Here is a 26,723-nt window from a genome sequence, read left to right as displayed (position 1 = left end):
TGTGCCAATTTCTGTTCTAGAAGGAGTATCCGCTCGTATTCGTCTAATTCGAGTTGTTCATTATCAGGCACATCGCCTTCAAAAGGCTTCAAGAGACTCACATGAAAACCATTGTGAATCCTGCAAGTATTCTGGCAGCTTCAGTCAAAAGGAGATATTATTCATCTTTTCCGAAAATCTGGAAAGATTCACACTATTTCATGCTAAGCTTTCAAAGAAGCCGCTCCTTTCCTTTTTTTTTTTCTTTCTCAGGCGTCCCTTCCCATAATGTAAGAGCACCCAATCCTTCTCCTTCAATTTCAAATCGCGACAATGGTGATCTGCTGCCTTTTTCTGTCTTTCCTGAAATTTCAACAAAGCTTTCCGGACCAAGTTCCTCGTGAACTGGTCGGCTTCAAAGAAAAATCTTATCTTTTGCGCTAAGGAAGGGTAGAACCTTCGTAGCAAATTCAAAAATCTCAAATGGCATCTTCCCCTTCATAGAGTCAAACGTGTTTCTGTACGCATATTCCACCAAAGGTAAAAACCTTTCCCAAGTAGTCTTCTAATCCAACCAAGAAGACTTAACAAATCCAGTACCACTGAATTAGCAATCTTTTATTGTCTGTCAGTCTGCAAGTGGAACGATGACGAGAACCGCAACTGCGTGCCTATGTTCTCCCAAATAGCCGTCCGAAAACAAACTCATGAACCTGGGGTCCCTGTCGGAGACAATCGTCTCAGGCATGCCATGTAATCTGAAGACTTGGGCAATAAACAATTGTGCTCACACTGTTCTTGGGAGATGAAATCTATTGCAATACTTTCCCAGGGCGGGTGGGTATGGGTAAAAGGCTGTAACAATCCCAGTGCTATATGCCTGTCAAACTTAACCTTCTGGCATACCAAGCAACTGCGCACAAACTCGTCCACATCCTTCTTGAGTCTCGGCCATAAGACGTATCTCTCTACCCCTTTCATGGTGGTAGCAATTGTCACAAAGTGATGCCGTGGCGAACAGCAGAAACCCTAAAATTTTTGCAAACCCTAATTTTTGCTTTTTCTCTACGCAATGAGAAAGATCGAGAGAATGCTTTTGCTTTCAAGTTTTGTCTCTCTGTGAGAGAGAGAGAGAGAGCAATCGCTTTTGATTTGAAGCTTTTGGGCATCCCTTGTAACCTTTAAATTAGTGGTGAGGGCCTCACTTCTCAGAGCATCTGGACGCAGAGTCTGAGAGTGAATCCTGACCCACTCTCTTGTACTTTGAACTGATTAGTATAAAAAGAAATACCGAAAGGGGCGCCAGTCTTTGGGGCCAATATCTCTAGGCACGGAACTCCGCCGGGCCAGTGCAAATCTATTGTGATCTGTGAATTGTTTTGAAGTGGTGATTTGGTGCTGTCGCGGTTGATTCTTGACTTGGAGTGTCCAAGTCTGTTACAGTGGTATCAGAGCATGGCCGATTTCTCTTCTACGAGAAATCCGATCCCCAATTTTTTTTCCGCGGCATCTATGGCTTCACGCAAGGATCAGTCGACTCCCTCTGCATGTGGAGATGCGGACAGGGATCACAACGAAGATTCCGACAGAGAGTATGGCCCGCCTCAGCCTACTCAGGCGGAGCGGCGAGAGATGGAGCGTCGCCAGTTGATCGGCGATGCAACGAAGATGATGCTCAATTTTGCGAAGGACCCAAAATTTGCAAAATATATGAGCGAGACTTCTTTTCAAGAAGTGCATGAGCAGTGGCAGAAAACCACTACACCCACTCTCAAGAAACCTTATGCTAACAAGAAATATTCAGAGAAGGAATTAGAAGAGGTGGTTGATGCACGGATTGCTCAGCTTTTTGACGCGCAAAAGAAAGCAAAAAGCACGGCAAAGAGCAGAAGAAAAGCACAGACTTTCCAGGATATTTGGGTCGTCAGTCGACTTTTGACAAGGCAAAGAAATGGAAGAAGCGTGTTCGATTTGAAGGAGTACCCAGTTCTTCTTCTTCTTCTTCTTCTTCATTTGATAGTTCTTCTAGCTCTTCAGATTCGAGCGAAGAAGACAAAAAGGGTAAAAAGCGAAGCAAGAAACAAAGCTTCGGAAAGGGCAAGAAAAAGGCAAAGAAGGCTACATCTCGCCCACAGACTGACAGTTTTAATGAGGAGTCGTCTACAGACAGCTCAGATTCCGATGACGGAAACTTTTATGCGAACAAGAAGAATTTTTACAAAGCTAACCGGTATGACTTTCTCTAAGATAAAAGCAAGAAAGTCCGAGAGTTTAAGGAAGGTGGCCACTCGATCAAGTTTGATACTTTTTCAGGATACTCAGATGCTTCAAAGGCTTTGTCTTTTATACAAGAGTTTGACATCGCTTTCGCGGGAGGGCACTATTCAGAGCACTCCAAGATTTGTAGAGCTACCTCTTACATTAAGGGGAATGCTCGTACTTGGTGGTCCCCTTGGAACCATCTTCGGATGACCAAGAAAGATACAATCAATGCTTACTGTGAAAGATTCTGGAGCTCTTTTCTACTCGCCTCTTCATTCAAGATCTAGTTCAGAGAACAGATTGAGTGGTTTACCTTGGGTCTACCTACAGAGATCCGAGATCACTGCTTGGAATAGAAGGCGGCTTCTATTTAGGAGTTGATGAGTCATGCGAAGCGGGGCTTTGCCATTCACTCTGGCAGTCTGACCTACCCCACACATGTGTTGGGTTAAAGGCCTAAATAACCCCTTTTTGTACATTTTTATACTTTGTAAAGGTCACTTTTAATAAAAGTGGGAAAACCCAAAACTCACTTATTGAGTTTTCCCCAAAAACGTGAGCCCTCTCTCTCTCCCTCATTGTTCTGCTAGCGCTTCCTCTCCTGCTGGCTTTCGTCACCCCTCTCTGCACACACACTACACTTTCTCGCGTGCTCCTTCACTTGCACACACCGCCGCGCGCTCAACAACTGGTATCAGAGCCAGATTAGGGTTTCAGAAGCTTTGCGCAGGTGGCTGGACAACAGGCGAAAGGCTTCTCTCGCGTCAAATTTCCGCTTTCATCGCGAAGCCCCTTGCTTCCGGTGTCACCTAGGGTGATTAGGGTTCCCAAAACAGCCTAAAACAGGCTGAAATTAGGTCAAAACAGGTAAAAACCAGAAAATTACAGGTCAAAACAGCAAAACGCAGGTGTTGTAAATCGATTCTCGTGAATGCCCCTTGCTTTTCCCATTCAAAACAGGTCCATTTGATGCAAATTGATGCGCCAAAACAGTAAATTTGCAGAAAATTCAGAATTGGACTGTTTTTATGTACACAAATTGAGGTTTATGTACGCCTTTTGTGGGTTTATGCAAGTACGCATTGGGGATACTTGTTAATTGCTGAAATTTTCAGCACATTGTATGCAACGTGCGGTACATTGTGATCAATGGAAATTTTCAGATTTTGTGTAGACACTTTCTGCTGCATTTTTATCCGTGCAAATGGCCTCTACTTCCTCGTCGTCTGATGCCAAGAGCTTGATGGAAATCAAGCGATTTGACGGTACAGGTTTCGACCTATGGCAGGACAGGATGTAGGGGATTTTGTTCCTCAAGGATTGTGAGGACGCCCTTTTGGATGTAAAGCTTGAGGATATGCCGGATGAGGATTGGGCCAAGCTCAACAAGAGGGAAAAGGCCTATATCAAAATGGGTGTGACCGATGACATTCTGGTGGACATAAAGGGCTTGGACAGTGCACATGCAATTTGGCATAAGTTGAAGGCCACTTAGGAGAATGCCACCCCTGTGAATCAGGTGCATTTGATGCGCAAACTGGTGAACATGATGCTTGACGAAGCCAAGTCGGCTTCTGAGCACTTAAGTGCTTTCACCAGTGTTATGAGTCAGCTACAGTATACTGGGCTTCAACCTTTTGATGACAAGTTGAAAGCCATATTTTTGTTGATGACTTTGCCAAACTCTTGGGAAACGCTCGTGGTTTCTTTGAGTAATAGCCCCAATCTCACATATGATGGAGTGCGAGGCTCCATCTTAAATGAGGAAATTAGATGCAAGTCTAGTGGTGGGGAAGGTGGTAGTTCTGCTTACAATGCGAAAGGCAGAAGTCAGAAGCAAAATACAGGTACCAAGACTCAAAACAGGAGCAAAAGCAAGTCTAGGGATAAGGATGTGACTTGTTACCAGTGTGGCAGAAAAGGCCATAAGAAGCCAGATTGTAGGTATTTCAAGAAAGAACAGGAAAGAAAGAAGGAATCACAGGAGAAGAAGAAGACAGAGGATAAGAAAGGGGAAAAATCAGCAGGTACCTCCTCCAAGGATTCGGAGACTGTCAATGTATCCTCTAGTGTGGTTATCACAGAGTTATCCGACAGTGAGGAGATCTTGGTTGCAGCTTCATGCCCCTTAGATTTTGTTGTAGCAAATGCAGAAGACATGCTTATCTCACGTAGAGATGTCATTGATGCATACGACAGGTATTGGAGGATGGTCTAGTCACCTTGACTAAGATTCACACACAGGATAACCCTGCAGATGTTCTCACCAAGAGTCTTGCTAAGGCTCAACATGAGCATTGCATACAGCTGGTGGGAGTTGGTTAACTTAAAGGCGTCATTTATGCCTTTAAGTGGGAGGTTGTTGGGTTAAAGGCCTAAATAACCCCTTTTTGTACATATTTATACTTTGTCTAGGTTCAATAGAACGTGGACACATTTTTTAAAGGTCACTTATAATAAAAGTGGGAAAACGGAAAACTCACTTACTGAGTTTTCCCCAAAAACGTGAGCCCTCTCTCTCTCCCTCATCGTTCTGCTAGCGCTTCCTCTTCTGCTGGCTTTCGCCACCCCTCTCTGCACACACACTGCACTTCCTTGCGTGCTTTTCACTTGCACACACCGCCGCGCGCTCAACAAGATGAGGCCATGACACAACGAGCCGAAGAGACTTTTGGGAATGAAAGTAGAAAGAAAAAGAGCAACCCAGAGAAAAAGGATGCACGACCCAAGCTTACTCCTGAGGAGAGAGCTCGCTTCATCAGAGAGGGAAAGTGCTTTGGATGCGGGGAACATGGACATATCTCTGCGAAGTGCCCTAAAAAGGCACAGAAAGAACAGAATGATAAAGACGACGACAGGCTGAGAGTTCGAGAGCAGCTGAGGAATGTGGCAGAAAAGGCAGATAGAAAAGCAGAATTGGTACCACATGGCGTGGGACCTGCACCGAATCTAATGAATGAAAGTACAAACTTTGTCTCTTTTGGAGCAAAGTGAAGGATCAGGAAGCTCTTTTGAAGGAGCCAAGGCCAACTTCTTTTCACTTGGAATTGGCGGCTCGATTTGGAATTATGTCCAACAGACTGACGCCACAAGCGGAGGTAGTTCAACTGGCACCCGGATGGGATGTTGCCATTACACCGAGCATTGGCAAACTTCGTTTGCAATGACAAGGGTGTTCAGGGCACGCGAGTTACGTTCTACTCAGGATCCCTTGGTACCACAAGAACTACGCCGTGGCTGACTACTGGGCCGAGAAAGCGACTTTGATAAATAAAGGGCTTAGAGATTGTACTTGATGAACTTCAGTTTCTTACTCATTCTTTTGGGAGAGAACTGAACGATGGATAAAGGTTGAATATGTTTTGACTTGATCAAAAGAACGCCAAGATTTTTCTCCACACTCATGCCGATTGCTTTTCAGAGGGCCTGAAGATCAAACCATTGATCTGATACCTGGAAGCACGTCACCGAATCGGCCACCTTACCGTGTGAGCCGAGTACAGAATGAAAAGATTATGAACTCAGTGAAAGACCTCTTGGAAAAGGGTCTTGTCCAGCATAGTACTTCACCGTATTGCTCTCCACTGTTGTTGGATTTGAAGAAAGACGGAGCTTGGAGAATGTGTATCGATTATAGCGCTCTCAACGAAATCACCATCAAGAACAGATTTCCGATTCCTAGGATCGACGATAGACTCGACAGGTTACAGGGATCCTCGTGCTTTAGCAGGATTGACTTGAAGAGTGGATATCATTAGATCCGAATCGCGTCGGGAGACGTGTACAAGACAGCCTTTCGGACGACTTTTGGGTTATTTGACTTTTTGGTGATGCCTATTGCCTTAACCAATGCTCTTGCGACATTTAACGGGATGATGGACAGGATTTTTCAAGAGTAGAGGCTATTTGTTGGCACTTTCTTTGATGATATCATTGTTTTCTCCAAGAATGAAGCAGACCACAAAGATCATATGCTTCAGAGATACATTTTTTTGGGGACACTTTGTCTCAGCAACATGAGTGCAAATGGATCCGGCCAAGATAGACACTATCTGTGATTGGCCCGATTTGAAGAATGTTCATGAATTTGAAAGCTTCTTGGGACTGTGTTCGTACTACAGACGATTCATTCGAAAGTTTGCAGAGGCAGATGACGTGGCAGATTTTTGAAAATTGCGTTGGCATGATGACGTGGCAGGTTTTACGGACTTCCGCGTTTTGCGCTTGCTGATGACGTGGCAGCTGTACGGATTTGCGTAAATTATGCTGGCAGCTTTTTGGCATTGGCTTTGGACCAGAAGCTTTTGAGTTTTGAAGGCTTTTCATTGTAACTGCTTTTTAGGCCAAGGGCCTTTTTAGTATGACGTTAGGGCTCATTCTCTGGCATGCTTCCTGGAGAAGGTGCAGAGTCTGGAGTATCGGCTTGTACGATGTTGATGCAATATAAGAATACTGAAAGGGGCGCCAACCATAGTAACAGGGGACGCCCTTTTTCGGGCTTCTCGTCCCCACTTTTCCGTCCCCACTTGCCGTCCCGCCCTCTTTTTTACACTAAAAATCCATTTGAGCCCCGTCCCCCGTTCCCCGTCCTGGAATGTGTCCCTTGTGACTATGGCGCCAACGTTTGGGGCCAATACTCTCTGGGGTGGAATCCCGCCACTCCGTGTTGCCTGTCGTCTCTCTCTCTCTCTCTCTCTCTCTCTCTCTTTCAGTTCAGTTGTTGTTGAAGTGCTAAAAGTTTTTTCAGTCTGTTCTTTTCTATTGGCACGTGGTGCCCGTCTTGTGACAATACGTGCCTAACTAACCCAAAGATTTCAAAGATGGTGGCACGACAATCAAATTTTTCACTTTTTCCGGGGTGAAAGATCGCAAGAAAGCTTTGCAGTTCCTACAACAATTCGACAACATCTATGCTTTGGGGAACTATACAGTAGAATCCAAGACTTCTCGAGTAGTGGGATTTCTTAAAGATAATGCTATGCAATGGTGGAGTTCAATCGCGACACAACCACATCCTCCAAGGACCTGGCAAGCTTTCAAGACAGTTTTTGCATGTAGTTACATGACTTCGATGTTTGAAGTTCGGATTTTCGCAGAGTGGGGCAACTAGAAAATGCTTGCCACCGAAACCATGGATGACTATAACCAAAGGTTTCTTGACGTGTGCCTTCCGGTGTCCTTCTTTAAGTTCATTCCCTTGGAGGACCAGTGCGAGCGCTACACAATTGGACTACCATCACCATTGCAGGAATATTGTCTCTCCAAGAAAGTCTCTACCATGCAAGAGCTTATGGACCATGCCGCGGTCGTCTACAAGCTTATGAAAGGAAAGCTGGAGTTTACCACAGAAGAACCTCTAGCCACTAACCAGAGCTCCCAGCAACAACGAACAAATTCTCAAGAATCCCGTGAAAACCAACCTCAACGGCCTCGTCTGACACCACGTCAACGAGATGCCTTGTTACAAGAAGGCCGATGATTCGAATGTTTCCAAACAGGGCATACATTCAATACATGTGCTGAGCGAGCCTCGACGTCCTCAGTGCAACCTTCTGCTCCCAAGTCAAACAGATCCCCGGGGCCACCTCTGGCCAACAAGTCTAGACCTACTATTGGACTAGTACCCTATGGAGAACTTCATCCATGTAGAATTCTTGAAGCAGATGCACTTTGATTATGATGCAGAGGGTGGAGAAATTGAAGCTCAGCTAGCCACGGGGCAAACTCAAAAAGTGGTACCGCTCATTGGTGCACTTCTAGTGACTATACAAGATTATCATGACTTCTAGTACCGCTTTTGAGTTTGAAGGCTTTTCACTTTAAACTGCTTTTGGGGCCTAGGGCCTTTAAATATGAGGTTAGGGCTCATTCTCTAGCATGCTTCCTGGAGAAGGTGCAGAGTCTGGAGTACCGGGTTGTACTGTGTTGATGCAATATAAAGAAATACCGAAAGGGGCGCCAAGGTTTGGGGCCAATACTCTCTGGGGTGGAATTCCGCCACTCCGTGTCGCGTGTCGTCTCTCTCTCTCTCTCTCTCTCTCTCTCTCTCTCTCTCTCTGTGTCTCAGTTCTATTTTTATTGAAGTGCTAAAAGTCTGTTTAGTCTGTTCTTTTCTATTGGCACGTGGTGCCCGTCTTGTGACAAAGTGGTGAACATTGTGAATGAGGGTGTTGAGACTTAGAGATAGAGACTATTGGCACGTGGTGCCCGTCTTGTGACAAAGTGGCGAACATTGTGAATGAGGGTGTTGAGACTTAGAGATAGAGAGAGAAGAATATAACACCAGAATGTTGTCAAACCCTCCTCCGAAGGCCCCTACTCTCTATGGCGAGAGCGGTCTACTATTGATTGCATAGATCTCTACAATGCTTGGGACTTGCCGACGATGTCGACGATGATGATGCAACGACGACGCGCTGAAAACTGAAAATGCTAATGGCTGAAATCTGATAATCTTTATATGCTGAATTCTGACTCTATGTCGGTGATGACGGCGATTACGATGATGCAACGACGACGTGCTGAAAACGCAGATGCTGAAATCTGTGTTTCCGGGCTGAATCTGCAAACTTCGATGGATCTGACCGTGCGGCGAGGACCTGCTGCGGGAAGGTGAAATTTGCGAGGTTCGGGGGTCTACTGCGGGATCTGATTGCTGAAAATTGAAAGCTGGTGCTTATCGAGGTTTTGTTGCGATGGAACTGCAAATTGCCGAGGCTGATTTGCAAACCAAAAACGCTAGGGCTGAATTCTGTTATCTGGTGCTAAAACGCTAGATGCTGTGTTGTCCTGCTACTGCCGATTGTCCTGCAAATGCAAAACGCTAGGCTTCTTGATCTGTGTGCTGTTGCGAGGCTACTGCAATGCAAAAACGCTGGAGGCTCTGCAAGCTGAAAGCGCAGGTTGTCCTGGTGGCTGAAAACGCTAGGAGTTCCGCCAGGGGGGTCTTGCTGAGAAGGTGCCTGATGAACACAAGGGTTCCTGCTGCCACTTGCCAGATTGTTCTAGCGCTAGGTTTACTTATATACATGCTTGGTAAATTTGCCCTACCTAGTTCCCGACAAAAGTCACTTAAAATAATAAGTGAAAAATGTCAAAAATAGGGAAAATAGGTCTATGCACTGTAAAAATGGTTCTGATTGGTTCTGATGGAAATTTGATGGTCATGCTGTGTGCAACCAGAGGATATGCATCTAATCTAAGTGTGGGGGCATGCACGGTTTGCGAATAGATTCACGAAAGTGCCAGATCACTTCCTATTCTAACTGAACTGAAGCCATGTCATGAAGTAGCTTGTCTACGTACACATAGGGTTAGATGTGCACGTGACAGAGATAGCGTTGCATTGTAGAGATGAACAATCAGTGTCTGCTAAGACGGTTTATGGCTTTTGTCGGTTTTGCAAGCGTAATCGTGGTCGATTACACTGCTTTCAAGGGGGGGGTATGTCACGAAGTGATGACGTGGCGGACAGCAGAAACCCTAATTTCTGCCAAAAACCCTAAAATTCATGCAAACCCTAATTTTTGCCAAAACTCTAATTTCCGGAAATCGCAGAGGCGGAAATTCTTTTATGAAAAAATAAAAATAAAAATAAAAATGATGAGCGACGCAAATTTTGCTTTTTCTCTACGCAATGAGAAAGAGAGAGAATGCTTTTGCTTTCAAGTTTTGACTCTCTGTGAGAGAGAGAGAGCAATCGCTTTTGATTTGAAGCTGTTGGGGGTCTGCTTTTGGGCATCCCTTGTAACCGTTAAATTAGTGGTGAGGGCCTCACTTCTCAGAGCATCTGGACGCAGAGTCTGAGAGTGAATCCCGACCCACTCTCTTGTACTTTGAACTGATTAATAAAAAAAAAAATAACGAAAGGGGTGCCAATCTTTGGGGCCAATATCTCTAGGCACGGAACTCCGTTGGGCCAGTGCAAATCTATTGTGATCTGTGAATTATTTTGAAGTGGTTATTTGGTGCTGTCGTGGTTGATTGTTGACTTGGAGTGTCCAAGTCTGTTACAACAATGCTAGCGTAACCGCGAAACGTTTCAAGGCCGAAACGTTTCACCTTGAAACGCGGTGCTCAGCACGAAACGTTTCAGTCCAAAATGAGAGCACAGTGAAACGTGAGACCGAAACGTGCGTTTAGCGACTTTGAAACTAAAACTATGGTAACTTGTTGTTAGTGAAACGGCTTGTGTTTCACTTGGTGAGGGAAACGTTTGAAGGCCCGAAACGTTTCACACATCCTTACCTGCCGAAACGCGTTTCATGGTGACGTTGAGCAATGTCGCGGTGACCCGTAAAAGGTGGACAATGGCATTCGGTCATAACCTTTTCCGTCAACGTTTGTGTAGCGCACAACATGGTTTTTCTCATCAAGTAGCCATCCCGATTGGAATATCCCGCTACTTTCTCCCCATTCCATATCTGTGTGAAAACGTCTGTAAAATCCGTATTTGTGGCATACTGGTCGACTATATCCTCGAAGCTCCTATGATGTATCGCGGAAATAGCCAGAACCAACGGCTTCTGAGACAAAGCATCTGCCACCACATTCGTCTGTCCTTGAACATAGACAATCTGGAAGTGAAACTGTGACAAGATGTTCGCCCACCGCCTCAGGCGTGCTCCCAACTTCATCGCTCATGTCTTACTTGGCATAAGCCAAAAAGATCACTTGCAAGAGAAGGATCCAAGATTTGTTTTGAGTCACTGTTTTTCTCAAAAGCAGTGTCATGCAAATGTTGATGTCTATAGCTACCAAGCCGCACATTCGAAGGTCTTGGCAAGCTTTCAAGAAATTTTTTTGCCCGAAGTTATATGGTTTTTGACATCTTGCTTCGGAGTGTAACTTGTGGCAGAGTGGGGTATCCTGAAATGCATGCCATGAAAACCCTAGCAGATTATAACTTGAAATTCCTAGACATCTCTCAGCAGATGTCTCTTGTTGATAACCTAAGAGGTCTGGTGTGACCGCTGTGTCTTGGGACTACCATCGTCGTCACAGGAACACTGTCTGTCCAAGAGCTTATGGACCATGGTGCGGTCAGCTACGACCTTATGGAAGGAACCTAACCCTAATTTTTTTGGTGCAGGTTTCAGGATGGAAAGTCAATCGACTTTTTGAGCTCGATTGATATTGAGATTTCTTTTTAAGTTTGAGTTATGTTTGAGAATTTGTTTGGTGATCCTGTTTGGAATTTGTTTGAAATGGATGGTATCTGTTTTGAACCTGTATTGGTGCCGATTTGAATTGTTTGACTCAAGTTTTTAATACTGGCTTCAATGATTGGTGATTTTACTCTCGGGTGGAGTAGTGAGAAATGATGTTTGAGAATGCTTGTTCATACTCATGGCTCGGACCCTTGATTGTAAAGTGTTGTTTTTACTCATGGCACGGACCCTTGTGGTTATTTACGGGGGGAGTATTAAGAAGTCTGAGCAGTGGTTACTCTCAGCAACTCCAAACGACGCAGGTTGCAGTTTGGGGGGCGTTTGGTTGTAAAAGGCCTCTATATCTCATGGCTCGGACCGTTTTAGGTTATTTGCGGGAGGAGTGATGAGGGAGTCGTTGAACAGCTCATGGCCCGAACCTGGATGGTTATTTGCGGGGAAAGTGTTCATCGGCGGCTTTATGTTTCTATGTCTTGTAACATGCATATGTGAGCATTTGTGTTGCATTGTGATGTGCCAACCATTGAATATTCCTAATTGGATGAGATTGCTTGGGTAAGTAATTTTAGTGCATCAAGACACCCGTGGAAGATCAGTGCTGTCTAGGTGTGATGGCTAATTTTACTACACCGGAATATCAGGAGTTCCGAGCTGGACAAAAGGAGAAGCCAACTCCTTAACAAAAAAAAAGAGCAAATTAATTGTCCCTCGGAAATTTTTGACCTAACTTGAGTTGTTTTGCAGATATGTTGTAATCGCGGATGATTACTTTCTTTCAAGAAAGGGGGATGTCACAAACTGCTGACGTGTCAAACCATTGAAGAACGGAGCCAACCTTCAGATCCCGGCCAAGGGGCCAAAACCCTAAGAAGAAGCAGCAGAACAAGAAGAAGAAGTTTTACAGACTTACAAAGTCTTGACGAGTGGCCTATTTTTAAAGAAGAGTTCCCACCAACTTACGGGACCCGGTCCGATGGGGCCCAAGTGATATAAAGGCATTAAAAGTAAAGCAGAACACACTCAGAAGACTTTGCACAACAAAATATGATGACGTGGCACTTGCACGGACGTTCTGCAATTCGCGGCGAATTTTTAGGAAAATCCCGAAATTTTATCAAAATGTTTTTTTGGGGTCAGCTTTTCATATTTGATGCTTTTAGGCTTTGGGCCTTTAAATATGAGCCTTGGGGGACCCTCTTTGGCACTCTTCAGTGCGCAGATTGTAGAGGAGGTGCTCCCCGACTGTTGTACTTTGCGAATTAGCAATAATAAAGAAATACCAAAAGGGGCACCAACGTTTGGGGCCAGTGCTCTCTTGGGGTGGAGCCACTCCTTGTCTCATGTCGTGCTCTCTCTCTCTCTCTCTCTTTCAATTCGGTTGTTATTGAAGTGCTAAAAGTTTGTTCAGTCTGTTCTTTTCTATTGGCACGTGGTGCCCGTCTTGTGTTAGTACCCGTAGTACCCGAGTATCTCTTAACGTTTTTGTAGCAGATCAGCATATGGCACCCCATCAACACCAGCGTTTTCAGTTTCAGCCATAACCTCGCCATACCGTCGCTGATCCAACCATAAGTACCAATATTTCAGTTTTTAGCGATCAGCTAGCATTTTCAGATTTCAGCCCTAGCCTCATTGTTAGATCACAGCCCCAAGCCAGATCAACCCTAGCATTTTCAGTGTTCAGCCTTTAGCCTCGCAGATCCAAGCATCTACAACAAGATTTCATCAGTGTCTCAACGTCTAGGACCATTGTATCAACATTTGTGTAAAGCAAATACCTCTCTAGTGCTAGAGAGTAGGGCCCTTAGAGGAGGGTTTGGGACCCCATCTGGTGTTAGTCTTCTCTCTCTCTCTCTCTCTCTCTCTATTACTCACTAGATCTTCAATCACAATATCATTCTCTCTTCTCTCTCTAATCTTTGCACATCTCTCATGAAGTAAAAGGAACTCTCTCATGAAGTAAAAGGAACCTTGAGTACGCATTGAGCACTCATCTGGAGCTTTCAGCATTAATCACTTCCACTGCACATTACATTGGTATCAAAGCTCTTTGGCAGTGTTCGGTACCATCACTCAAGAAACCCTAAAGAACTTCTTTAAGATTTATTTATCAAAGGATTTTCGTGTCCCCGCCTCGGCCTTATTAACCACTTTCACCCTTAATGCATCCCGCATCGGGTGCGTTGACGTCTTCATTGCTAGGACAATTAATCCATAAGAACCACACAAATTTTTTTGGCTTGTTAAGATTGCATGTAACCCAACACCACATGGGCGTGTCAATCTCTCTGATCTGTGTTTTTGAAGGGTGGTAGGTAACCCATAAAAGAAGGGCATGTCCAGCCTCTCTTCATTCCTCTTTTCCACTCATCGAGAGCAGGCTTTGCACATTGCAGCATGCCAATCGACGTGAGGCGGGAAAAAACAATCTTGGTGTGAGCGCAAGGCCGCCAAGAGGTGCACCTGGAGGAAGGAGTTGAGTAAAGCCTACAGATTGCAAGCAATACCAAGTACAAACAACCCTTAAGTACCCAAGAACTCTAAGTACACAAGAAACCCAAGTACCTCATTACTCAGTGCATGGTCATCACCAGAAGCAGGATGGGTACTTTGCATGAAGGTGATGAGAGTGGAATTGGAGAAAAGTCCCTACACAAGGAGGACCATTTTCAGATCCTTCTCCATCCCCATCTACAACATGGACTGCACCAAACTCTATGGAGACTTTGACGAAGTCCATGATGGAGATGATGCTACACTGGGAGGCTCATCGGGCCGCAGTCGAAAGGTAAAGGACTGCCCTAGAGAGGGAACGTGAAGCTTTGAGTATAGCTAATGAAGAAAACAGGGTAGCTATGAAGCCAGAGCGTGAGGCCCACAGAGACCAATGCATGCAAGAGTTGGTGTATCAATTTCTCTTCTCAAGGGCTGATCCTTCCAAAGAGGCCGGCTAGTCGTCACGTAGCTTGGGTATAGACGACGACTCAAACCACCCAATCAATGAGAAGTTGACTTTCGATAAGTAAAATGGTAAGATGGATGCATCTATGATTTATTCTTGGTTGCATTGCTTATTTTGCTACCAGAAAAAATTTAATAGTAAGTTTTGACTTCTGCAATGTATTTGTGGGGTGATGCCATCGGTTGGTATCAAGCTTGACAAGAGGCACAGATGGTCACGTGCTTGTAGCATGCCGCGGATGGCCTACACCTATCTTACGGTTGGGTCAACTACCAAAGCAAGCTCAGGGATCGCTTTATGCCACGACAATACCCATATTGATTGAAAGAGGATTGGCGAGAGCTCAAGCAAAATGGGACTCTGGTTATGTCTTTTTTTTTTATCGTATATCGCAAATAGGTGGTCAATTGCACAAGTCGCGGATTGAAAGCGTGAAGCAGAGGGTACCGATAGGTGCGCGTCGCGATGTAGTGCTGGATTGGGGCAAGAAGCAGGAGGCAAGAGTGCACATAGAGCTAGTGCTAGATCGAAAGCAGAGAGAGAGAGAGAGAGAGAGAGAGAGAGAGAGAGAGAGAGAGAGAGAGAGAGAGAGAGAGAGAGAGAGAGAGAGCTCGTACGATTTTTGGGAAAAACTTAATTAGTGAGTTTTTGGGCTTTCCAAATTTTATTATAAGTGACTTTAAAAAATGTGTTCAAGTTCAATGTGAACCTGGACAAAGTATAAAAATATACAATAGAGGTCATTTAGGGCTTTCAACCCAACAACCTCCCACATAAAGGTATAAATGACGCCTTTAAGTTAACCAACTACCACCAGCTGTATGCAATGTTGATGTTGAGACTTAGCAAGACTCTTTGTGAGAACATTTGGAGGGTTATCTTGTGTATAAATCTTAGTCAAGGTGACTAGACCATCCTCCAACATCTGACATATGAAGTACCGCACATCTATGTGTTTGGTACGTGCATGAAACATGGCATTTTTGGCTAATTAGACAACACTTTGGCTATCACAACCCAACATGGGCTCAGCGTACTATCCTCTTCAATGTCACTATGCAAAAACATTGTCTTTACATCCATTTGATTCAATTCCAAATCAAGCACCGCAACGAGAGCAAAAGGACACGTAAAGTTGTAAGCTTTACAACAGGGAAAAAGATTTCTTGAAAATTAATTCCTTCTTTCTGTGCATATCTTTTTGCAACCAATCTTGCCTTGTACTTGGGTTTTTCATCCACAATCTTAATCTTGTACACCCATTTGTTAGGAAGAGCTTTTCTCCCTTTAGGCAATGGCACAAGATCCTAAGTATCATTTGCATACAAGGATTTCATTTCCTCTTGCATTGCAATCTCCCACTTACTGCTTGACTTACATGACTTAGCTCTTTATAAGTAAGCGGTTCACCCTCATTTGTCAAAATTATATGATGCAAAGAGGGATTAAATGTTTGCGGTTGCCTTCTCAAACGAGTTGACTTGCTTACCCAATGATCTACATTCTCAGGCAATGATTTTACATCATGAGGCAACTCATTTTCAGCTCTATCATGCTGCTGAAAATCATTTTCAGCCACTTCAGGTGGCTGTCCATTCTCATTAGGCGCATCAATAACATGTCCTACCTCTTCTGGCTCAAGATTAACCGGCTGATTATCAATTTCAGCTTGCGATAATGCATCATGAGGCTCTTTTTCAACATCAATTGGTGGCACGGAAGGCTAAAATCTGACTGTTTTCTTGTTAGCATCAGATTTTGTAGCATTCTTAAGCAATTTTGCCTCATTGAGCACTATATCTCGGCTGCCAATTACCTTTCTAAACTGTGGTAACCACACTCTATAGCTTATTTCACCTTCTTCCCCATAACCTAAGAAGACTTCCTTAATGGACTTCATATCAAGCTTTGTTCTCAAGTCATTGTGTACATGAACGAAAGCTTCGCAGCCAAATACTATCAAATGATCATAAGAGGTAGGTTTGCCAGATCAAACCTCCTCTAGAATGTCATTTTTCAACGTACTATTAGGAGAGCGATTGCAAATATGAACTACAGTTTTCAATGCCTCTTACCAAAACTCTTGAGAAAGATTAGCGGTGGACAACATGCAACGTACTCTCTCGCATAAAGTACGGTTATACCTCTCAGCCACACCATTAGAAGACGGATTATAAGGGGTTGTCCATTCCATTTTGATCCCATTATCATCACACTAACACTGAAATTCAGCAGATATATATTCTCCTCCACTGTCCGACCTGAGACATTTAATCTTAGCTCTCTTTTGAGTAGTGACAAAAGCATGAAACTTTTTAAAAGCATTAAAAGTCTCACTTTTACTTTTCAACAAATGCACCCATCCTTTGCTAGTACAGTCATCAATGAATGTAACAAAATACAATGCACCACCAAAAGACTTAACAGGCATAGTGCATACATTGGAGTGAATAAGATCAAGAGGATTAGCTTTGCGAGAGACACCAGAGTAATAAGAAGATCTCTTTTGCTTTCCATAAAGACAATCGTTACAAAAATCCAAGTTTTTGCCTTTTACATCAACCCTCTTCAAAAAAGAAAGCACATCAATACCCTTTTGGCTCATATGGCCAAGTCTCTTATGCCACAATTCCGTGTGTGAAAGCAACTTTAACAACAACAAGAAACTTGCCAGGCAAAGCTTTGCGTCGAAGATAGTACAAAGTACCTCTTTTAGACCCTTTTCCAGCAAGCATAGAGCTCTTAAGCAACTTCCATGAACCCCCAACAAAGATGGTAGTAAAACCATGTGTATATAATTGGCCAACAGATAGCAAATTTTTCTTAATTCCTGGTACAAACCTGACATCATTCAACACAAGCTCTTGACCATTGTTAAGAGCCAAATGCATGGTATCCATTCCCTCAATATTGCAAGCAAAATTATCACCAAGGTACACCTTGCCATAATTGCCTGCAGCATATGTAGCAAAACACTCCAAAGATGGAGTCACATGGAAAGAGGCACTAAGACACTAAGCAATGTATCAATGACATCTTTCTTCGAGATAAGCATGTCTTCTGCATTAGCTATCACCAAATCTGAGGGGCATGAAGCCGCAACCAAGATTTCCTCAACGTCTGACAACTCCTTAATGACCGCACTAGAGGATACATTTGCATTCTCAACATCCTTGGAGGAATCACCTGCCGATTTTCCCCCTTTCTTCTTCTTATCTTACGTTTCCTTCTTCCTTTCCTGCTCTTTCTTGAAATACCTGCAACCGGGTTTCTTGTGACCCTTTCTGCCACATTGATAACAAGTGACATCCTTATCCTTTGTTTTGCTCTTACTTCTATTTGAGTCTTGTTGCCCGCATCACGCTTTTGATTTCTACCTCTTGCATTGTAGGCAGAACTGCCACCTTTCCCACTAGACTTGCGTCTAATCTCTTCATTGAGATTAGATCCTCTCACACCGTCATACGTGAGGGTGGGACTATTACTCAAGGAGACAACCAATGTTTCCCAAGTATCTGGCAATGTCATAAGCAAGAAATAGCTTTCAACTTTTCATCAAATTGCTGAAGCCCACTGTCCTGCAACTGACTCAACTCACCTGTAAAAGCACTCAAATGCTCAGTAGCTGACTTCGAGTCATCAAGCTGCATATTCACCAAATTTTGCATCAAATGCACCTGGTTCACAGGCGTAGTGTTGTCATAATTGGCCTTTAGCTTTTGCCATATTGCATAAGCAGAGTCCGAACGCTTGATGTCCGTCAAAATGTCATCATTGATAGCCATTTTGATGTAGGCCATAGTCTTCTTATTCAACTTGGTCCACTCTTCGTTAGACAAACCTAGCGGCTTATTCTGTTCCAATGCATCTTCACAATCCTTTAAGAAAAGGATACCTTGCATGCGTTCTTGCCAAAGATCGAAGCCTTGACCATCGACCCGTTTGATTTCCATCAAACTTTTAGTGTCAGATGCGGAAGAGGAAGAAGCCATCTTAACTCAAGTGTATATCCAAGAGAGATGCAATAGGCTGAAAATTTCAGCAAATAGTAGCAACCACAAGACTTTGCATACAAAGAGCCACAATTTCTTTACATGAAACAATCCAAATCTGAAATTTCAGCTGAAATGTGCAATTTCAAGCACTTTTACTTGAGCTTTTCACTCAATTTGTCGTGACAAACATCAATACATGTGATCCCACAACTTTGGTACACGTGCGTATTGCTGTTTTGACCTGTAATAACCTGTAAATCACCTGTTTTGATCTAAAAGAGCATGTTTTGAGCTGTTTTGGCAGTTTTGGTGACCTTTTCGACCCTTGCTTCCCGATGGAAGTGAAATTGATCGCGGGAGAGCAAATTTAACTTGCTGTCCAGCAGACTGCGCAGGGCTGTTTTGAAACCCTAGGGCTCTGATACGAGTTGAAAGCGCGAAATAGAGGATACTGGTAGGTGCGCATCGCGATGTAGTGCAGGATTGGGACAAGAAGCAGGAGGCAAGAGTGCACAGAGAGCTAGCGCTAGAGATCGAAAGCAAAGGGAGAGAGAGAGAGCTCGTACGAAAACTCAATTAGTGAGTTTTTAGACTTTCCCACTTTTATTATAAGTGACTTTAAAAAATGTGTCGAGGACATTGAGCCTGGACAAAGTATAAAAATATACAATAGAGGTCATTTAGGGCCTTTAACTCAACACGGATGAGGATCGCAAGGAGACTTTCCTTTTTGGTTTGAACGGGTACTTCAAATACAATGTGAAAGTCTCACGACCCACTGACTACAATGACGTTGTCTGGATTGCTCTTGAGCAAGAAATGAAGCACAACAAAGATAAGCCTTAGGAGAGCTTGTCGAGTATTTTGTTGAACCAACACAATCAGGAGAACGGTAAAAACAATGGTAAGAATCACAGTCCCTCTTCTTCTTAATCTTCCTACACCTAGAGCATGAAACTCTTCACCTAACAGTGATAATAAAGAAAAGGCTAAAACCCAGGAAATCCCTAAGTTGAAAAATCTGCTCAAGGAATAGTAGGAGGTTGGTCAAGTCATGGAAGTTGTAGGCTCACATCTTTTGTTAGTGTCATAAATGAGCCATCCCCAAGTTTCTCATGATTATCTAGATGAGTCTCTCATGAAGTGTTATGGTCAGTGCATTGTGATCTTCTTTGATCCTGGTAGTATGCATGCTGTGATTAGTGATTCTTTTGAAAAGCGCCCGCGTTTAGAAGCTATTCCGGTGGATCTCATTGTGGTTTCTGGATTTGCTTATGGCATGCACTGTTTAATCACGCATGAATGTCCTAATGTGACAGATTGTGTTCAACTGGTATGTTTTTGTCACAAGTTTGTTGTTTTTCCTCTGTCTGGATGTGATACGATTTTTGAAATTAGTTGGTTTCGTGAGATTGATTCACAAGTTGACACTCACATCACTCGTGGTCATAAAAGCACCTCTTATGTGTCATTAATTTGTCACTCTCATGTTTTGAAAGGAGATAAAACACACAGTCCAATAACATCTCTCAGTACACAGTGACACAATTCAGAAATCAATTTTTACATGACAGAGATTTAATTGTTTGCAAGGATCATCAAGCCCTCAAGTGGCTCCAATCTGTATCGAGTACACCTTGGAGTGACCATCAAGATAGATGGTTTCAATATTGTTAGTGATTTGGTTATTTGATTGATTATGTTCCTAGTAAAGCTAACCCAATTGCTGTTATGATCAATCACGTAGGATATATCTTGGCTCCCGAGTCAAGGTTCATAGTACCAATTCAGGTAGTATCTTTTATTAGCATGAATAGTTAGTATTTAATTTGTCAGTCTCTTATTCGTGACGGTCTCTTGTATTTTCTTCACTGTCTTTGTGCGTTATCTTCTTATAGGAAAGCCATATTGCACGATGCTTATGATTCACTCACAGATGAGCACGGGAGCATGAAGATCACTTTAGGACGTGGCATTTATGATAGTGGTTGACTTTGTGGACTTTCGGGCATCTACTTTTCGCTTGCAAAGCTTTTGGGTGACTTGTTCTTAGCAATCTTGCTTTTAGCAATATGTGCCTTGGGGGACCTCTCTTGCAGATGAATGTATTGTTGCATAGCTGTAGAGAGTCGGAGCGTCCTCTTGACAGCTGTCCTTTGTGACTCATTACCAATAAAAAATATGAGAGGTAACAAGGGAAGATCATTCCTGATGCAGGCTGACGGACATTGGTGGATAGTCAGCCTCCTTGGCAGTTGCATCAACCACAAGCTCAAAATCATGGCTCCGACATCAAAAGAGGCCTGCACAACACTCAAAGCTGCAGTGCTGGTGCGGAGCACCTTGACTGCCATGCCCATGTTTGGACTCTCGAACTTGATGTGATTGTAAGTTAGTAACCATGGCCAAAATCTACACGTTGAGGGATAGACTCGCTTTCACCTCAGACGAAAGAGAGAGTTGAATAGAGGGCTCTTTGCTCAGCGCGGTTGGGTGAGGGGATGCATGTGAGTCTCTCTCTAGTGGCAAAGAGGCTTATTTGTCCATTTGTCTCTGTGGGGGAGTGAAGAGGACGCATGCATACATGCGTGCATGTTATAGTCTTATGGATGAATACCATGAGTTTGCGGTTGCGCTTTCTTTCATAGGTGAATTTGGGGTCTTCTTGGATTCATCTATGTATATGTATGTATGTATGTGCGTGTAGGGGAAAATGTGTGTGCGTGTGGGTAGCGTAAGCAATTTCCTTGTTGCTCCCACAAGGACTCCCCTTGCTTTTGTCTTGTCACATGCACATAGCTCTGTGTGCCACATGGACATGCTTCATCGACTTCCAGAGCTAGTTTTCCCCTTCTTCCTAGATAGGTGTGTAGAATCCTAGGAGGATTAGTGCCGGCAATTTTGTGAGCCTGTTCGCAGGACCTGCATGTCCGGACAAATCCATTAGATTAGATTTTCCACTTTTGGAACCCTCTTGCATAAATGGTTAGTACACGCGTTTTGACAGATGTTATTACACTACGTTGGGCATCTGGCATGGCGTGCATGTAGTTCTAGGTTAGAGGAATCCAACAGGCATTCCCCGCGTCGATCGGATTCTTGGGTGGGCGGATGTGCGATAGTTGCACCCAAACGAACACCCCTTGGCTCAATTTTTAATAAATCATGTTAATGTTTATGATTTATTTGTTGGGTGACCTGGTGGATAGTTGCCCTACCTCAACCTAAATAAATTCTTAAACCCAAAACCTTACCTACAAAGGGAGCAAGGAGTCCCTCATTTGAAACAAGTGTAGAAGGGATGCAAAGGAGAGCCTAGCGCTAGCACAAGTTGCAGATTAGCCTAGCATTTTTGCATCCACAGAGCAAGCGTGGCGTTTTTGGCAATCAACCCCAGTTTTTGCAGATTTCAGGCCTTGTGCCAGCCTCACGCTTGCAGATCAGCCAGCGGTTTCAGTTTTCTGTCCTTCCCTCGCGGAACAAGGTTGGATCTGGCCTCGTTGTCCTTTCCGTTGTGGTGCGGTACTTCGGCAGCCCATTGAGCCTCCCCTCGGCCATTTTCTCGCCGGCATCGAGTGCTCCCTTGCTGTCCATCATCGGCATCCTCGAGATGTGTGTTTTCAGCCCTTCATTCCTCACATCGGGAGTGCAAATCAGCCCCCTTGGTGGCCATCTGCAATCCCACATCGAGAAGGATCCAAGGTGCATCAAATCAGCCCCTGAGGTGCCTCTTTGTGAGGAGTTACCGAGGTCATTGTCATCGCTTGAGCCAGTAGAGTCTGCACTTGAGGTATTGCATTCAATGTACATTCCATTTACGCAATCTAAAGCGAATACCACATCGGGAACGGTATGGGGGGCCCTTGAGAGGGTTGGTTGGGACCCCATCGGGTGTCGCTCTTCTCTTTTCTCTCTTCTTCTCTCCCTCTACACATCTCTATTGCATTCTCTCAGCTCGTCCCTTAAGGGGAAGGTAAAAGGAACCATAATTAAAGCTAAAAGGAATCACTAACGCAAGGAAAGGAGTTGAAGGATTTGTGGAAGTGTAAAACTAGATCTTCACCATTTCAATTCCGTTGCACCTGACGTGTCCCCAAGCAAGTTCCCCAAGCAAGCCCTGAGATGATAGGAGGCTTTAAGCTAGAAGTTAATCCTGATCAAAAGGCTGGCAGCCTGAGTGGTAAAAAGGGAGAAAAAGGGGGGCTGATTCTAACCTCTACGTGCATATGGTTAATTGATTTTCAACCGTCAATTGTGTTCTACGCTGATGACTTGAGACGAGGGGATGATGAGGCTCATATTGAGGTGACCAGAGAGGTGGAGTTTTAGATGACAGACCTGAGACCCCCTACATTTTTTCCCTCGGATGGGAGAGACGCAGAGTGAGAGGGAGAGTTTCCACTCACATCAATGGTAGATGCAGTGCTCGTGGGCATTGATATGAAGGGCTGCTGATTAAATATGTACTTCGATGGATTCTAAACTCCAATGTTAGGCTTGCGACTCGCGAAGACTTAGAGTTTTGCGGTACTCACCCCCTTCTGTGTAGAATATGCTGATGGAAATTGGCTGCCTTGAAGGTCACATTGTCTTCGAATAGCTCGACAAAAGGCTCATGCTGTTGTGTTTGAATTTTTTGGCTTGTAGCTCTCACAGCAATGCTTTTGGTACTGATTGTTGGTCAGTTGAAAGTTGAAACTCTCCCTGTCGTTGCAAGATGGGTTAGATGAAGTAAATAGAAATGTGCAAAGCATTTAAGGTAATTTCATTGCAGGATGCCACTCAAAAGAGCCAGAAGGTTTTTGTTCATGTGGCCTCTGAGATTGGGGCTTACGAGGCCGAGGAAATTGGTAGGTTGATTTTCATCGATAAAGTACATTGTATTCAAATTGGTGATGCTCAATGGTGCCTCTAAAATTTTAGGAGTTGAGCATCTATTGAGGGATGTAAAGGACACAACCATCAGCACTCTTGCAACAGAGGTGACTTTGCCTCTAATTTATTTTTAGGCTGGGAAGCTAGTTGCTCTAGTGTTGTATTTCAACCTGGTTGGGCTTACTCTTTGTTACCGTTATGTCTCTAAGGTCAGTGGAAAATTGACCGCTTTGAAGGGTCTTGAATCACGTTTGAAGGAGATCCATTCATACTTGGACTATGTAATAGATGGAAAGTTACCCTTAAACCATGAAATTTTGTACCATTTACAGGTACTATTGTGATTTGTTTTTCTTTTTGTGATGTTTGCAGTAAGTGGTTGCTAAATTAAAATTCACGTTGTTACAGGATGTTTTCAATCTTCTGCCCAATTTGAATGTCAACGAGCTTGTCAAGTCATTTGCAGGTTTGCTCACTGTGTTTGTTGCCGGTTGTTGCTGCCATACTGACATGGTGTGCTCATTTTACTTTGATGTTTGGGGCAGTTAAAACCAATGACATGATGCTGGTTATTTATCTGGCGTCAGTTATACGAAGTGTGATTGCGTTACATAATCTTATCAACAACAAGGTAATGTGTGTTGTGCTTCTTTTTTTCGGTGAACATTCTTAGCTGAACATTGGACATGTAGTTTTGTTTTAATTAACCGTCTGTTTAAAAACTCTAGTCTAGACAATGGTCTTTTAGTACCGCGTTGTTCTTCAACGGGAAATTGTGACCCCCACTTTTTTGGTAGTTCATCTTTGATAATCCTTGGAAGCTGCCTTCTTGATAATGGCATATGACTTGGGAATTAAGGGGTGCACATGATTGTGTTGATGCTGAGGGTTTTAGCAGACACATACAGTCCCTCATATCTTGGTGACTAGTGCATTGATCACATTTATTTACTGTAGAGCTCTTGAAGTTTTTCCTGCAAGAGGATTTGAAAATTGATTGGAGGACTATATATAATCTTATAACTGTCTACCTTGTGGAGTATGCATTGAAAAATTAATCTGGCAATTAAAGGGCAGAGAAGAGAGTCAACTGACTCTGTGTGAAGCTCAACCCACTCATGCAATGTGTGGTGATACTACTTAGTTCCTTTTGTTTCCGATAAAGTAAATATCTTTCAATTGGGAAAAGAAACGTGCTTTTTAAAACGGGAGTGCAGAATAAAGTAAACCAGAACAGGTCTACGTAGTATGATGGTGAAAACTTAGGGATAAAGGATTTGAAGAGAGGATCTTATCAGAGAGTGGGATGATGGAAGGGAGAGGGATTGAAGACAGTAGCTGCTTTCTTGTCATGAATTTTGCGATCGTTGTTTTGTTTGGATACAAAACTTTTGTGTAGGAACCTGATGTGCATTAGGCATAGAAGCCAGTGTTTTTGCTTCGACAACTGTGTTCCATCAGAGCGGGATTTTTAATGAAGGTACTATTTATTTGATTGTTTGCTGTTGACACTCGCAGGTGCTGAACAAGGAACATGAAAAGCTTGCAGATGGCTCTTCAGGCTCAGCTATTTCAGCTGCTGGCTAGTGAAGCTTTGCCATCTACACACGTTTTTCTTTGTTGGCCATTTTCCAGATTGTGTGCCTTTTGGCATCGTCTGTGCTTGGCTGTTATAGATCATGTGTAAGTTTAGAACACTAGATTCGTGTGGTCAACCATGAGTTGAGAAAGTGTCTATTCATTCCAATAGCGGTAACAAAGTATGTCTGCAAGCCCAGCATATGCTGTTGTTCTGGGTTTTCTTCGTTTTTGGTGAAGAATTTTGAGTCTATTTTTCTCTTGTTACCAAGGATATACAGATATGATTCCTTTCCTCCAAAGGTTACGTTCCTATCGCACTCCTTATCTGGGTCCCTACTTCATTGGTCTTTTTTTCGTTTATCATGAAGTTCACTGCGAAGCTCTGTATGTGCGCCCCGAAAGCTTGTACCTCTCATCCAAATGGACGGTGCAAGACGTAGGATTTGATAGTGAACCGTCCTTGCTCTAAATTTTTAATGAACTGATGGCCCTTCTGTGTTGTTTTCTGTGGGGCACTCTATTGGTTGTGTTTATGCGGGTAGTTTGGTTGCAAGTATTGCGTGGCCTGAAGCCGTCAAATTTTACTGTTAGTGAAGGAGACAATTCTCTATGTGGATTTTGTTTGAAGTTATCAGATGAAACCTCCTTGATCTTGGGAAGATTCTTGTGAATTCATGTGCTCATAAAGGCTTGGAGTATTTATTACTCGTCTCTACTTGGCATACTAAGACCTTTGGGAGAAAGGAAAACAAATGTTAGCGTGCCTCGATTCAGTTAGTGAGTCGATCCGTTGATTAGAGAACCGCGATGTGGCCTTGCATTTCGTTTCAGAACGTCTATGTAAGGGTTCCTTGTTTCAAAGATGTCGGGGGTAAGGCTCTCGTACTTGCGATTATAGTCTATCTGGTGGATGTGAAAGTCTACAGGTTATTGAGTTTCTATGGGATCTCGTATATGAAGGATTGTTGTAGACTGGCATAAGCAGTCGCTTATCATATTGTTGTACAAAATAAGCCCTGTACAGAACATTTCTCAAGTTAAATTCGATCATGGGAATTTCTATGAGACAAATTTCAAAATCGTAGTAATTCTTGTGATATGAAAGACCTCGAGTGTTGTCTGTAAAAAGAAAGGCCACATCAAGAAGAAATGTTGGAAATAGAAAGAGCAAAGCGACGAAAGAGAGATGGTTGCAAGAATAAGGTAAAAGGCAGTGCAAGGAATGATTGCTTATGATGCACTCATCAAACTCTCTATTTGTATAAGTTAATGGACATACATGTTATTGATAAGACTTCATAGAGAGAACATATGTTCTCCTCTTTCACCACATCTCTATCTCTTCTTCTTCCCCTTTCCCCTCCCTTTTCACTAAGACTTGTATCGAATACTCATGACATACATCTCAAATTTGAAAATAATTCGTTGGTTATTCTTACGAGTGTGAGACATGTGCCAAGTCTTAAGGGTTACATGGTGGTAAATTTTGTTTATGGCTTGGCAATGATAGATGGCAGGTCCATGAGGGCGATTCATTGATCTTGGCTAGAAGAGTGACTCTTTATCCACTACAAGTTTGTAAAGTGCAATATTGTGTTGTAAATATAATTGAATGGCCCATTACCTTAGAAGGCGGTAGGCATATGGGCCAACATGGATTGGAAATTCCTCTTGTATGGGGTATGCGTCATTGTTTAATCCTACTATAGAATTGTGGGAGCATTTTGTTCATGTAAACATGTTAGATTAGCCCATAAGGTTTTTTTACACAAGGAGAAGGTGTACTTAGTTCGGCCTATGCCTACAGGATCGTTACGTGATGCTACATATTATGTTACTTTGATAGTTGATGCAACTAATAAAGTATTGGCATATTCTATGTTTTATAAGGATGGTACA

The 26,723-nt window shown here is 43.4% G+C and overlaps 1 protein-coding gene across 1 annotated transcript in view; it reads left to right on the top strand.

Annotated features, from left to right (window-relative positions):
* Nucleotides 1-25,141, top strand: part of LOC147419648 (26S proteasome non-ATPase regulatory subunit 7 homolog A-like) — a 99,320-nt gene extending 74,179 nt beyond the window's left edge. The window contains exons 5-10 of the mRNA XM_086505398.1: nucleotides 23,143-23,218; nucleotides 23,292-23,350; nucleotides 23,453-23,575; nucleotides 23,652-23,709; nucleotides 23,789-23,874; nucleotides 24,762-25,141. Coding sequence (XP_086361524.1) covers nucleotides 23,143-23,218; nucleotides 23,292-23,350; nucleotides 23,453-23,575; nucleotides 23,652-23,709; nucleotides 23,789-23,874; nucleotides 24,762-24,830 — 471 coding nt within the window. The 3' untranslated portion in view covers nucleotides 24,831-25,141. The remainder of the gene's footprint in view (nucleotides 1-23,142; nucleotides 23,219-23,291; nucleotides 23,351-23,452; nucleotides 23,576-23,651; nucleotides 23,710-23,788; nucleotides 23,875-24,761) is intronic.
* The last annotated feature ends 1,582 nt before the right edge of the window (nucleotides 25,142-26,723 follow it).

This window comes from Adiantum capillus-veneris, chromosome 29, assembly GCF_014529385.1.
Source record: "Adiantum capillus-veneris isolate H3 chromosome 29, ASM1452938v2, whole genome shotgun sequence".
In the NCBI taxonomy this organism is placed as follows: domain Eukaryota; kingdom Viridiplantae; phylum Streptophyta; class Polypodiopsida; order Polypodiales; family Pteridaceae; genus Adiantum; species Adiantum capillus-veneris.
This window is presented reverse-complemented; position numbering and strand designations above follow the sequence as displayed.